Source organism: Caretta caretta, chromosome 6 (genome assembly GCF_965140235.1).
Source record: "Caretta caretta isolate rCarCar2 chromosome 6, rCarCar1.hap1, whole genome shotgun sequence".
Taxonomy (NCBI): Eukaryota; Metazoa; Chordata; order Testudines; family Cheloniidae; genus Caretta; species Caretta caretta.
Genome location: NC_134211.1, coordinates 77,044,699 through 77,058,931, shown reverse-complemented (window position 1 = coordinate 77,058,931; position 14,233 = coordinate 77,044,699). Strand labels below are relative to the sequence as shown.

The following is a 14,233-nucleotide window of genomic DNA, read 5'->3' as shown; positions in this document are numbered from 1 at the left end:
GGATGGGTCACAGTGTGCCCACGTTGACATTTTCTCTCACAAAATTACACTTCCTCGGTCTCCCTCTCCTTAAAGGGGTACCTACCTTCATCCAGCAAGCCAGACAATAGGCCCCCCCCGCCCCTTAATGTGTGGTGTAATCAGTGTCACAGCTAACTACAAGATCACATAGTCCAGCACAAGTACTTAGCACGTATCCTAGGAGACCATGCAAGGTAAAGTGGCCCATTAACACCCCAGTAGTCATAGAACAAAAAGGAGGGTTAGTGGGCTACAGATTGTTATAATAAGCCATAAATCCAGTTCAATCTTGGATTTAGCTGTGACACTCTTAGTACCTTTCCCAGACCAGAAGACCACCTCTGTGCAGGTTGAAAGCTTGTCTCTCTCACCAATAGAAGTTGGTCCAATTTAAGATATTACCTCATTCACCTTCTCTAATATTCTAGAACCAACACAAGTACAACAATACTGTGTGACTAATATCTGACACATGAGGTTTGTGCTTTCTCTCATCCTCTTCTTAGGAGGAGAATATGTTGACAGTGGAGTGTTTTGTTTTGGAAGATATATGTGTGTGTGTGTGTGTGTGTGTGCTTAAGTGTACATGCTGTTATGTGTTTATGTTAGAGAAGGCAAGGTTAAAAAAAAAAGGTGATTTGCACTCAAAAGTGGAAGGCGGTGAGGTTTGTGGCTGTCCTTGGTTCCTGCTGGAGCTTAAGGCAATTCTTTGATTAGGCCTGGCCCTGGTCATTGAAATGGGGGTGTTGAAGATGAGGACCAAGCCTCTGAACCTCACTTGATATTCTACAGGAAACCAGTGTAGAGGGCGGGGAATAGGTTTGATATGCTTGTGGCAGTCAGTATTGCTGAGGAGTGTTCAGTATTAGTTGGTGCTGTCTAAGGGCTGATGTCTTTGTGCCCACTTATACTGCACTGCTGTAGTTCAGATGGGAGGTATTGAAGACATATATAACCGCTACTAGGATGAGCTGGAGTCTCCTAGCCAACCAGAAATGGCAGAAAGTATTGCTTGTGGATGCTACTATGTGAGAGCTTAGCACTACTGAGGGATCTAGGCTACAGACTGAACTGACCAACTGTGGGGATGTACCATCAACCAAAGGAGACTTCACCATGACTGCAAATTCTGCCAAGTGCTTACCCTTGCCCACCAGCATCACCTCTGTTTTGCTTGCACTTAGCTCCAACCAGCTGTTCTTCATTCATGAACTGATCTCACTCAAGCATGCTGCCATCTTGGTGATAGTGGTATGGTCAGATGAAGTAAAGGATAAGCACAGCTGTATGTTATCTCCATATTGCTGGCACTGAGTCCATGTTGTGTTATCTGTTCAGCCTCATGTCGATTTTGAAAAGGACCAATGGATTCTTCTGGGACTTGTGGCGGGTTTTGTACTTTGTGAACCCCTTTGATTCCGGGGTGGGGTGGGGGGGATTAACCCTGCCTCCCGGCTTCTACGCCAGTTCTACAACCTCCCTGGTAGTCAGGGCTCTATGGCCCCATGGCCAGAGTCCTTCTAAATCTTCTTCCCTTAGTGGGATAGCGCGGCCTAGCGGCCAGAATCCCTATAGTGCGCTCCTAAAGCAGCATGGCCCAATGGCCAGAGTCTCCCGAAACTCTCTTCCTCCGGTGGGATAGCGTGGCCTAGCGGCCGGAGTCTCTATAGTGCGCTCCTAAAGCGGTGTGGCCTGAAGGCCTGAATCCCTCTAAGTCCTCTTTCCCTCGTAGGATAGTGCGGCCCAGCAGCCAGAGTTCATCTATCTCCTTTGAGGTAAGAGAGGGGTCGGTGAACTATGTAGTCAAATCAGAAGACAACTCAGAAGAATTACAATATATGAAATAAAATATTGTGTAAGTCACAGATCCTCCTACTAGTAATAACATAGTTTGGGCTAGATCTTCTTTCTGTTGTACAGACAGGGGGGTGGAGAGAAGAGTTCATACAAATTCTCTTTTGCAAAGTTAAAGACAAGACTTTTCCCTAACACTCAGGAAGGCATTAGGAGTTGGGAAGGGGGATGCTTGGTTACTCTTTCATATTTGTTAAGCAATATATCATGTTCCACGCACTTTTTATTAAATGTAAGTTTTAAAAATACTTCATCAGTCTTGATTTGCTTTTATGTACTGCAATACTAATATCTAGAGCTTCAAAAGGAAATTCACTTACAAGTGTTTAAGCGTTGAAAAAGTGTGAACTTGTTGTCTTTGAACATAAAGAAATTTAAAAAGGCCCTGAAATGTTTTCAATGAATAGCTAAATTTCAGAAAGCATATGGAAATACACATGCACTATAATTACTTACTGTTATAACTATAGTGTATAACCTCAATATACTGTTTTTGTGCAGAGTGACGCTCTGAAAGAAATAATTGTCCTTAGCCCTGCCTGATGATCACAGAGTGAAAAGTTTGATAAACAGCAGCAAAAGACTGAAAAGGTGTAATACACAGAGGTTTTAAAACTTTAAATGTATATACTCATATTTTTCATTTTTCTGTAGTTTTTTTTTAAAAACATATTACAAAGGCGCAAACTTTGGGTTTTTTTCTTCTATGCAGATTAAAAGAAAAGAGCTGATAACTTTGTTAACTGATAAATAATTCATATACAGTAACAAAGATTTCTTACCTTGATGGACTGACTATAAGGTCCTATGTTAGCAGGTGCCCAGTGAGAAATGCTCTGTACATGCATGATCTGTTTTTGATAACGGTGTACATCACTGATCGTAACGTCACACTTATGTGCAAGGCAATCCATACAAAAGAGTACTCCATCAAGCAATGGGGCTTCTACACATACTCTGAAAACATAAATCATGAAAGATTATATGATTATCTTATAGACTCAGAGAAATATAAGGCTGGAAGGTACCTTGAGAGATCATCAAGTCCAGCCTCCTGCACTAAGGCAGGACCAAGTAAACCTAAACCACCCGTGACAGGTGTTTGTCCAACCTGTTCATCCATCCATCTATCTAATCTATCTATCATGATTTAGCCTATTGAAAACAAGCCACTAAAAAGAGCTAGAAAGAGAGCAGCATCTCAGAGCCTATAGCTATTGAAGAAGAATTAAGTTTGTAGTATACACATAAAGGGGAGATATTTAACTCTCAGCAGAAATTCAACAGAAAATGACTTGTAAATGCTTGTTCTCTGGAAGTATCTTATAATACAGTCTTGTAAAATTCTACTCAGGAAAAATAACTTTTTTCACCACAGGCAAGAAAATATTTCCTCTTTCTGCCCACCACCCCACCATTAACATCATGATAAGGATGGGTGAGTAGATTTTCTGCTTGGGCTGCTAAATTTTCAAGACAATTTTGCAAATTTATTGTAGATCTATACCCTTGGGTCCGTGCTCCTAGCATGTTACTAGCGAGAATTCCCATAGCCAAGTCTCTGTGCATAATGCAATTATGCAGCCGTGCAAATGTGTGCATAATTCTTCTTTTGACCAAAATGCAGTATAAGTCTGCTTGTGCTACATAAATAATCACAAAAAGCGATTTTCCTGCATCCTCCCAGCTTGTAACCTTTTTTCCTGTTCTTTTATAAGCTCCACATGAAGTGATAGGGGATTGTATGGCTAGCTATGCAAATGAGGGAGCAAAAGACATGCAGTAGCATGAAGAGCAGAAGAGGATGAAGCAGGAGGAGGGACTGTACTTAAAATACACTGAAGTGGAAATCTGCTCTTGTGCAGCTTTACGAGCTGTACAGTAAGGAGTAGAACCTGCCATGTTCTCCTCTTAGACTATGTAGAAAGAGAACTCCATGTCTTTGTGGATTAGTAACCCTGGATGGCTGCCTGCATCTCCTAGAAGCCTCTCCCCACTCCCTTTAAGGCAGCGCTTTAGCCTCTTCTCGTACTGCCCATTCCCATCTATCTCATTTCAGGAGCCACACTAAGTAATTAAATTATTTCATAATCAATTTACACGGCTGCATAATTCTGAGTTTATCAGAGAGCTCAGTGTTCTTATGCTACCTGGGTCAGGACCTCAATATGTAGTTTAGATCTAAATTGTCACGTCATACACAGTGTGTTGTCCATAGATTTAAAATTTCACAGCAGCTAACCAGCCCCATCTGAGGTGGCTAAATCTGAGCCAGGCAAGGGTAACAGTATGTAATGGATCTAACCATCCATTGGAACAGAAAACGTAACACATAAAGTAATATAAAGAATTCTCTAACCATGAAAAGAAGGTGGGTGGGGGACTGTGGATCTGTTATAAGATACATTATTCCAAATACACCTATAATTCTTTACATTCTTGTTTCCAGTGCCGTTGCAGCTGTGTTGGTCCCAGGATATGAGAAACACAAGGTGGGTGTAGTAATATCCACAGTAATATCACCACTGCTGTTGGTGAAAGAGACAAGATTTTGAGATTGCACAGAGCTCATTTTCTGCGTAAGCTTGAAAGCTAGTCCTTCTCACCAACAGAAGCAGGTCCGATAAAAATACTACCTCACCCACCTTGTCTCTCTGTAATTCTTTAAGTAATTTTTGTTTTTATTCCTGGTGAGAGTTGTCACCCCCTTGTGGACTACAAACACAATTTATTTTCAATAGATTCAGGTCCTAAGTAAATTAAGGATTTTCTTCTCACTCTTGGGGCTTGATTGAACCACGAGGCTCAGCACTGAGTACAGGGCAGTGTATAGTGGTGATTTCCCTGAAGAAGTCCTGGGAACTGGGTTACAATTCTGAAGTGATTCAGTGACAATTCCTCACCAATACCCTCTTTTTCTTTGTGGGAATGTAAACTGCCACTCCCCTTCACAGGAGTGCTGGCCCAGATCAGTGTTGTTTGTGTAGGACCATAAATAAACTTTTACAAATTGAGAGAAAGTCTTCGATGAATCTGTATTCCAGGCAGGCCAGCAAAGACAGAGTTGCCTAGAAAAACATACCATACTACTGTATATTCTCCTAAAGGACTGTAAAATCAATCCTCTTTGATGTCTCCATACCTCAAGAGGAAAAATTAACATACAACACCAAACACAGGACAACAAAGGGTGAGTAGATAGAAAACCTTTATTTCCAAGCTTTACAGTTTCTGACTGCTTTTGAAACCAAGTACACTACAAACTCATATCTTCATTGGGATAACTCTACTGCTGTCTCATATCATGCCAGATAAAACCATTGCTGACCAATCATTTAGCAGGTCACCCGACCATTCTATACAATTAGCAATAATTCAAGCCAATCATTCAGAAATTCAATACAATAAATATACAGAAAACCTTTTAAAATATACTCTTTTACTTACTGTGGCTAAGGCAGAAAATAATTTTTTTATGAAAGGTCAAGTGAAAAACGGTCACTGTAGCACATCTACACCCTTTGGTTATAGTGAGAGCACCAATAATTACATTTGAACAGAATTAACTTTATTTGCATTTGATGCAATATAAATAGTGCCAATGGAATAGCATCTTGTCAGAGGAATGTTGTCCACAGACTTATTTTGATACGGTATTTGCACTGGCATTTGTCACATGACAATGCTCTAACTCTGCTATTATCTCCTATGTGTATGCATTTTCCATTAGTTTTTTTATATAATTTCACTAATAGAAGATACAAATTTTTGACAAACAGTTTTAAAAAGGAAAAGATGGCATATTTACTTTTAAATGGTAATGGTTTCACATAAGCCAATTCCTCTCTTTAGGGTTATAACTTTTTATCCTTTTCCCTTCTTTCTCCCTCTTTGTGCTAACATTCATATATCTATGGTGATATTATTTTTAATTTTTATAACAGTATCCACTCACTGGTTGCTTGAAATATACCAGGTATACACAAAAAAATGAAAGAGCGAATAAAAAAATCAAATCAAGTGGTTATGATTGGTATGGGGCAAGGCAAGCTCAGTAGTATTCACACTGATAATAAAGCTATAATGATTGAATAACAGATTATATTTTATCTTTACTATAGTGCTGCTATGTTGCATAATTCCTATTATATATTGTATAAATCTTATTCACTCAGTAGCAAATGCAAGCTTGCAACTTAATTCCATTATTTTTGGACCTCTTCTCCACTGACTGTATATTGGGATAAAATATAGGATGATTTTGTAAATTATGGGGCATGACAATAATAAGGATCCATGGATATTTATCTTAGGGAAGACTTCAAAGCACTGAGTCCAACACAGATCCAATTACTAGTAGAGCTATTACTAAGTAGGGAAAATATATCTTATTAATTTGAATAAGTAATAAAGCCCTCACTGTTGCACAATGGGAAAAAGTGAAGAACTTCTTCCTATAAAATATTTTATGTAGCACTAAAAAAAATCATTTTGTCACTTGCAGAGTCCTTTAACTTTATATATTTATACTTCAACTAATGATCTGAAAGAGAGGGTATGCATTAAGCTAATAAATTCACAGACAATACCAAAGGTATGATGAAAATGCAAGTATGCTTGTTCTGGGTATTTATAATCCCAAACACAGATGTTCAATGGGAGGGAAAAATTTGGAAAGCAGCAATGATGAAAGAGATGCAGTGGTGACAGTGGCCAGAACAGTATACAAGAGTTAGCAATGCAACATGGCAGACAATAAAAAGATCAATACAATTTGGAACAGCATACACACAGGTGTTACACAAAAGAGCATTGAGGAAAAGTTCCACTCCGTACCCCTGTGGTATGACTACACCTGGAATATTGCTCTCACTTCTGGGAAGTTAATTCAAAAAGATATTGACAATCTGGAAAGTCCAGAAAAGTGTAAAAGCTAACAAAGAAGTGGAAATGTTTATGGTTGTTCAGGCAGGCAAAATCAGGAGAAATGGTATGTAATTTTTAAAAACGAAAATTTAGGCTGAATATTAGAAAAACCTTCTTCTCAATCAGAGATTTTAGGGATAGGAATAGTTTCCTAAATGAAGTGATGGTATCCCCATCACTAGGCACATTTAACTCTGAAATAAAAGGAAGCATTTTGTAGAGAATATTCTTACATAGATCTTTCATGGTTCTATTCACTCAATCCTGGAAAATGGACTAGGGTATTATTTATGAAAAGAATATTTTGAGTCAAAAAGGTATTGCTCCACCATATCACATCTGGAAATTAAGTGGCTTTGTTATAGCAATTTATTGCCATATATATCTACATATCTATATAGATATATGTAGATATATATATATATATAATTATGTATAGAACTTTCATTAACTGAATGATTATAATCTCAACTCTTCCTCCATTTATGCAGATATTAGATGTTTTATAAACTTGAACAAAAACTGAATTTTACCTTAACAGACTTTCAAGTTTTAAGTATATCACATAAACTGTTGATAGGGTTCTGTAAACTAAATGAAAAGCAGTTAGTCAACCTATCAGTATTCCAGTTGCTAAGCACTGTAAAGTGCAAGAGTCTTTCTAGATCTCATTCTGGAAATCAATGAATCATAGAAATGTGGGACAGGAAGACACCTTGATAGGTCATCTAGTCCAGTCCCCAGCACTGAGGCAGGACTTAGTATTACCTAGACCATCCCTGACAGATGGTCGTCTAACCAGTTCTTAAAAACCTCCAATGATGGAGATTCCACAACCTCCCTAGGTAACTTGTTTCAGTGCTATCTACCCTTATAAGTTAGGAAGTTTTTCCTAGTGTCTAACTTAAATCGCCCTTGCTGCAGTTTAAGCCCACTGACTCTTGTTCTGTCCTAGGTGGTCAAGGAGAACAATTCATCACCCTCTTCTTCATAACAATCTTTTATGTACTTGAAGACTGTTAACATGTCCCCTGTCAGCCTTCTCTCCTCCAGACTCAACAAACCAATTTTTTACAATCCTTCCTTGTGAATCACGTTTTCTAGACCTTTAATCATTTTTAAAAGCTCTCCTCTGAACTTTCTCCAATTTGTCTACATCTTTCCTGAAGTGTGGTGCCCTGAACTCAATACTCCAGTTGAGGGCTTATTACTGCAGAGTAGAGTGAGTGGAAAAATTACTTCTTGTGTGTTCCTTACAACACTTCTGCTAATACAACCCTCGGCCTGCGCCGCTTCCAGCAGCTCCCATTGGCCTGGAGCAGCGAACCGCGGCCACTGGGAGCCGCAATCGGCCGAACCTGCGGACACGGCAGGTAAACAAACCGGCTCAACCAGCCAGGGGCTTTCCCTGCACAAGCGGCAGAACAAGTTTGGGAACCGCTGGTCTAGGCTATATTTCCCTAGTTTGTTTATAAGAAATTCAAGTGACACAGTATCAAAAGCCTTGCTAAAGTTGAGCTATATCCCATCTACTGCTTCCCCCCTATAATGTACTCTTCTAACAAAAAAAAATCCAAATTAAAAAGACAATTCTTTTTTACTTTATCTGTAAATAGAATTTGCTAGATTTGACACACAACTTTCAGAAACTGTAGTAAGATTTTCAGAGACCTAAGCATTTGCTACATCAGTCCAGTTTCCAACATAAAACTGCTACATAACCTGGAAGTCATGAGCAGTACAGAATTGGAACTGTGGGTGATCTTGCAGGCCTAGACTATTAGATTGGCTCATTCAAACAGACCTGGCAGGAAGTTTGGAGCTCTAGTCTGATAGACACTAGACATATACTGAAAGGGATAAGTTTGGTCTCTGCCAGCAAAAGGAGTCAGGCTCATCATACTGGGAACATTGACAGGATCTCCCTGCCACATACATGCTTTTAATTACACAGTAGATATGAGTATGTATTGTAGCAATTGTTCCATGAAGGAAATAAAATGCATATGACGAAAAAACAGCATGCTCCCCAGAAAAAGGTGTACAAAAGCCTACTTCTGAACATGTGAGACATAAAAAAATGTGTACAAAAGCTTCATAAATACAGTAGTAGTAATACAGTATATTACAGTGTATCATAAATATACCATAGCAATAGTCTGATCCTACCTTGCCGGTGGACACAAATCAAACTGTGTCACATAAGCTGAATTTATAACAGCAAAATCTTTCATGTTCTTCATATACAGATGGACCAAAATAATATCTTTCAATTCCAATCCCTTTGAATTCATATTAGCTGCCAGAAAAAAAAAATAATACAGCTGTTAAAGATAGAACATTTGAAATGTGCACAGAAAGATAGCAGAGGCATCTTATGTTTGTCCAAGAAAATCAAATGATAATAACCTAACACTTACTTAACATGACTGAGTGCTTTACTAATATATTACTTTTCCCCTTACAATAATCTTTGATGGTATAGCCTTATTTTTTATTAAGTGCTTTTTTGTGTTAATTTTTTCTAATAATATGGAGATAAAACATAACTGAAAATTCTTCAAACCTGAACTTATACTTCCCTTAAGAAAATACATTGTATCTTAATAAATACATATATATAGCAGTTTACATTCCACTGTGCTACTGTAAAAAATAAAAATAATGGATAGTAGAATATACTACAATTTCCAGCAATTTATCATACACTTGCTGGAGATCAAGCAATGGCAAATTCAGCATAAGTAAAGGGGTGTAAACTGTTGGAGAGACTAAAGGAGCTGGGGGTGATATGCAGAGGGGTGAAAGAAGGACACACATATTTGGTGTCAGAGAACAGATAAACTAGGTTCAGGATAAAGGGGTATGGGTGAGAAAATGTACTCAGCCAGAGCTGATTGTATAGAGGAAGAAGAATAAAGTTAAGGGATTTAACAGGATGCAATTTAGAACACACATTTCCATCTTGAGCGCCTTATCAAAATTTGTGGGACACTATATTACTGTGTGGTCCTCATATTCTGTATTTAAATCTCAAGAGCTACAGAAGCTAAATTAAGTACAAAGCTCTGAAAAGTGTGAAAGAATACAGAACATATAGAGTAATAGGATCCCATACGACATGAGTTAACTGCTACGCAAGCCTCCCTTCATGATAGTTTTGGCTATATTGCCCTTTAAAGATATAGACTGGACATAGATATTTTCGTTCTAATTAGCAAGTAGGATGAGAGCATAAAGATAATGTGCTGAGTGAGGCTAAAGTGAAAGCAAATAGTTTTTATGTAAAATGTCTCCATTCTTTTAAATATTCAGAGACAAAATTGTGAGCTTACACAGAGCTCTTCTTTAGTCAGCTAGGAAATAAGTGCACTTTTCAAACCTCCAGTCAGCAGAACATTTTTGCCAAGCATTATTTTTTTCTCAAGTTACAGTTTAACGTGTGTGATTTGAAACATATTTTTGGGGCGGAAATACTGGGCTAAACTGAAAAACTAATCTGATTGATGTATAGCTGTATTTGACCAAGTTCAAAGAAAGGGAATTTATTTCTTAATGTTCATAATTCTTAACTTCGTTACAGAAACGATTCACTTTAAAAAAAGATAAAAAGGTGAAATCCTGCTCTGCCCTGCAAGAGGAATTATGCATGGGTGGTGGGGGGAGTGGGGAGATGGAAGTTTTCTCCCAATACAGAGGCAGGGCGCTGCTGGTGACATGAAGGACTGTGTCTGGTAGAAAGAAGCTTCACCAACTGTGCCTAACTACCACTCTCTACCTACACATCCACACACCATTTTCTTAGCCCACCTACAAATCCTCCATCCATTTGTTCATAGAGATAGCCTCCACAGAGCTTATATCCATGATACACAAAATAAGTACATGGTATTTCTACTGAGTTTGGGGCCTCTCACTGCCATCTAAGAGTCTGTAGCATTTGGTCAGGTATGACTCAGCCTCATTGGGACAGAACCACCTTTGAAGTGAAAGTACATAAGAACATAAAAACGGACATACTAGGTCAGACCAAAGGTCCATCTAGCCCAGTATCCTGTCCTCTGACAGTGGCCAATGGCAGGTGCCCCAAAGGGAATGAACAGAACAGGTTATTATCAAGTAATCCATGCCCTGTCACTCAATCCCAGCTTCTGGCAAACAGAGGCTAGGGACACCATTCCTGCCCATCCTGACTAATAGCCATTGATGGACCTATCCTCCATAAATCTATCTAGCTCCCTTTTGAACCCCATTATAATACTGGGCCTTCACAACACCCTCTGGCAAGCAGTTCCAGAAGTTCACAGTGCGTTGTGTGAAAAAATACTTTCTTGTGTTTGTTTTAAACCGGCTACCTATTAATTTCATTTGGTGGCCCCTTGTTCTTGTATTATGGGAAGGAGTAAATAACACTTCCTTATTTACTTTCTCTATACAACTCATGGTTTTATAGACCTCTATCATATCCCCACTTAAGTTGCCTCTTTTCCAAGCTGAGAAGTCCCAGTCTTATTAATCTCTCCTCATACAAAAGCCATTCTATACCCCTCATAATTTTTGTTGCCCTTTTCTGAACCTCTTCCAATTCAATATATCTTTTTTGAGATAGGGCGACCACATCTGCACGCAGTATTCAAGGTGTGGGCATACCATGGATCTATATAGCAGCAATATGATATTTTCTGTCTTATCTATCCATTTCTTGATGATTCCCAACATTCTGTTCACTTTTTTGACTGCCACTGCACATTGAGTGGATGATTTCAGAGAACTATCCACAATGACTCAAAATCTCTCTCTTGAGTGGTAACAGCTAATTTAGACCCCATCATTGTATATGTATATTTAGGATTACGTTTTCCAATATGCATTACTTTGCATTTATCAACATTAAATTTCATCTGCCATTTTTTTGTCCAGTCACCCAGTTTTGTGAGATCCTTTTGTAGCTCTTCACAGTCTGCCTGGGACTTACCTATCTTGAGTAGTTTTGTATCATCTGCAAATTTTGCCACCTCACTGTTTACCCCTTTTTCCAGATTGTTTATGAATATGTTAAATAGGACTGGGCCCAGTACAGATCCCTGGAGGACACCACTATTTACCTCGCTCCATTCTGAAAACTGACCATTTATTCCTACCCTTTGTTTCCTATCTTTTAACTAGTTACCAGTCCATGAGAGAATCTTCCCTCTTATCCCATGACTGCTTATTTTGCTTAAGAGCCTTTGGTGACGGACCTTGTCAAAGGCTTTCTGAAAATGTAAATACACTATATCCACTGGATCTCCTTTGTCCACATGCTTGTTGACCCCCTCAAAGAATTCTAGTAGATTGGTGAGGCATAATTTCCGTTTACTAAAACCATGTTGACTATTTCCCAACAAATTATGTTCATCTATGTGTCTGACAATTTTGTTCTTTAGGATATTTAGGATAGGAATGAGTCAGCAGTGTGCCCTTGTTGCCAAGAAGGCCAATGGCATTTTGGGATGTATAAGTAGGGGCATAGCGAGCAGATCGAGGGACGTGATCGTCCCCCTCTATTCGACATTGGTGAGGCCTCATCTGGAGTACTGTGTCCAGTTTTGGGCCCCACACTAAAAGAAGGATGTGGATAAATTGGAAAGAGTCCAGCGAAGGGCAACAAAAATGATTAGGGGTCTGGAACACATGACTTATGAGGAGAGGCTGAGGGAACTGGGATTGTTTAGTCTGCGGAAGAGAAGAATGAGGGGGGATTTGATAGCTGCTTTCAACTACCTGAGAGGTGGTTCCAGAGAGGATGGTTCTAGACTATTCTCAGTGGTGGAAGAGGACAGGACAAGGAGTAATGGTCTCAAGTTGCAGTGGGGGAGGTTTAGGTTGGATATTAGGAAAAACTTTTTCACTAGGAGGGTGGTGAAACACTGGAATGCGTTGCCTAGGGAGGTGGTGGAATCTCCTTCCTTAGAAGTTTTTAAGGTCAGGCTTGACAAAGCCCTGGCTGGGATGATTTAATTGGGGATGGGTCCTGCTTTTGAGCAGGGGGTTGGACTAGATGACCTCCTGAGGTCCCTTCCAACCCTGATATTCTATGATTCTATGATAGTTTCAAGTACTAGAAGTACAAGTACCAGAATGCTATTTATTTATTTAGAGAGACAAGGTGGGTAACAACATCTTTTATTGGACCAATTTTTATTGGTGAAAGAGACAAACTTTTGAGATTCTGAAGAAGACCTCTGTGTGGCTCAAAAGCTTGTCTCTCTCACCAACTGAAGTTGGTCCAATAAAAGATATTGCCTCACCCACTTTGTCTCTCTAATATCCTGGGACCGACACACCTACAATTACACTGCATACATTTATTTATTAATGGATGACCTGAGTAGGATCCTTACCCTGAAAATGTACAAGAAAGAATATCAATACAGTCTGTACTGTGTAATACATCCAACCCTGGGCCAGCTCATTGTGTTGGACAATGCCAATTTACAATAGCTGAGGAACTGGCCCTCTATAGATAACATTTACTATTGTAATTTTTGTCTCCTTCCAAAAACTTTAATGTAAGAAAAGTTTGAATAAAAATATATATCTTGAAAAAGTAAATAAATGGACAAAGTACAGCACTAGATTCTCTCTTCGGGTTTTGATATTATGGGCTAGGACTATCATATGTTTCATGAATTCCAGTAGCAAATTTCCATTTCTAAATCCTTCTGGCAAAACTCATCTTCTTTAGAGGTGATTAAACCAATTAACCTTGCAAGGAGTAAGTTAAAAGGACTTGTGTATGCTCCATTCTCCCATCATGATAGAGAACAGACTGAAGTCCTAAGTACATTGCTAGTAAGAGTTCAGGAAAAGGCTCATGCATACCTGCACATGATCAGTTTAGCACTCAGAAAAACTTGGCAAAGAAACATATTGTGGTTTCTTCAGATGACAGGATCATAATTCATTCAGCTTTCCCCACCCTCCACACGAAAAGGCAAAAACCCCACAGGAAATGTGAGCGTTGACATTTACTACCAAGGATCAAAAAGCTATTATTTTGCCAGAAATGGAAAACAATACAGCAAATACAGTAAATACAAGTAATATGCTGAAAGCAAGAGGCTACTCAACTAGCCAGTGACACAATAAGTAGGTTTTTTTAAAAAAACTTCTGATGGATGGCAAGGCAAAAATATATAATGTTTGGATTGGCAGATATCCAAACAAATAAAATGAGAACCAAGGAAAATGTTATAGAGCCCCTTTGCTTCAATTTACAGATTATGCCCAAAAGATTTACGCTAAACACTAGTGCCTTTAACTACAAGTTTGATTACACCCTCTTTGCTGATTTCCAGGCTGTTAAAAACTAGCTTAAAGGCCATCTAGAAAGCATGATTTCTTTGCTTTCTAAAAATGCTAAAGCTTCTTTATCATTCTGTATTCATTC

General features: G+C 38.8%; 1 protein-coding gene across 7 annotated transcripts in view; it reads right to left on the bottom strand.

Moving 5' to 3' along the window:
* The window catches only part of DPH6 (diphthamine biosynthesis 6), a 376,392-nt gene that overhangs the window by 184,553 nt on the left and 177,606 nt on the right, over window positions 1–14,233 (bottom strand). For all 7 annotated transcript variants that reach the window (XM_048854100.2, XM_048854094.2, XM_048854095.2 and 4 more), the window contains 2 exons: window positions 8,971–9,100; window positions 2,658–2,832 (listed from right to left, as the gene is read on the bottom strand). In XM_048854100.2, the coding sequence (XP_048710057.1) occupies window positions 2,658–2,832; window positions 8,971–9,100 (305 nt within the window). The remainder of the gene's footprint in view (window positions 1–2,657; window positions 2,833–8,970; window positions 9,101–14,233) is intronic.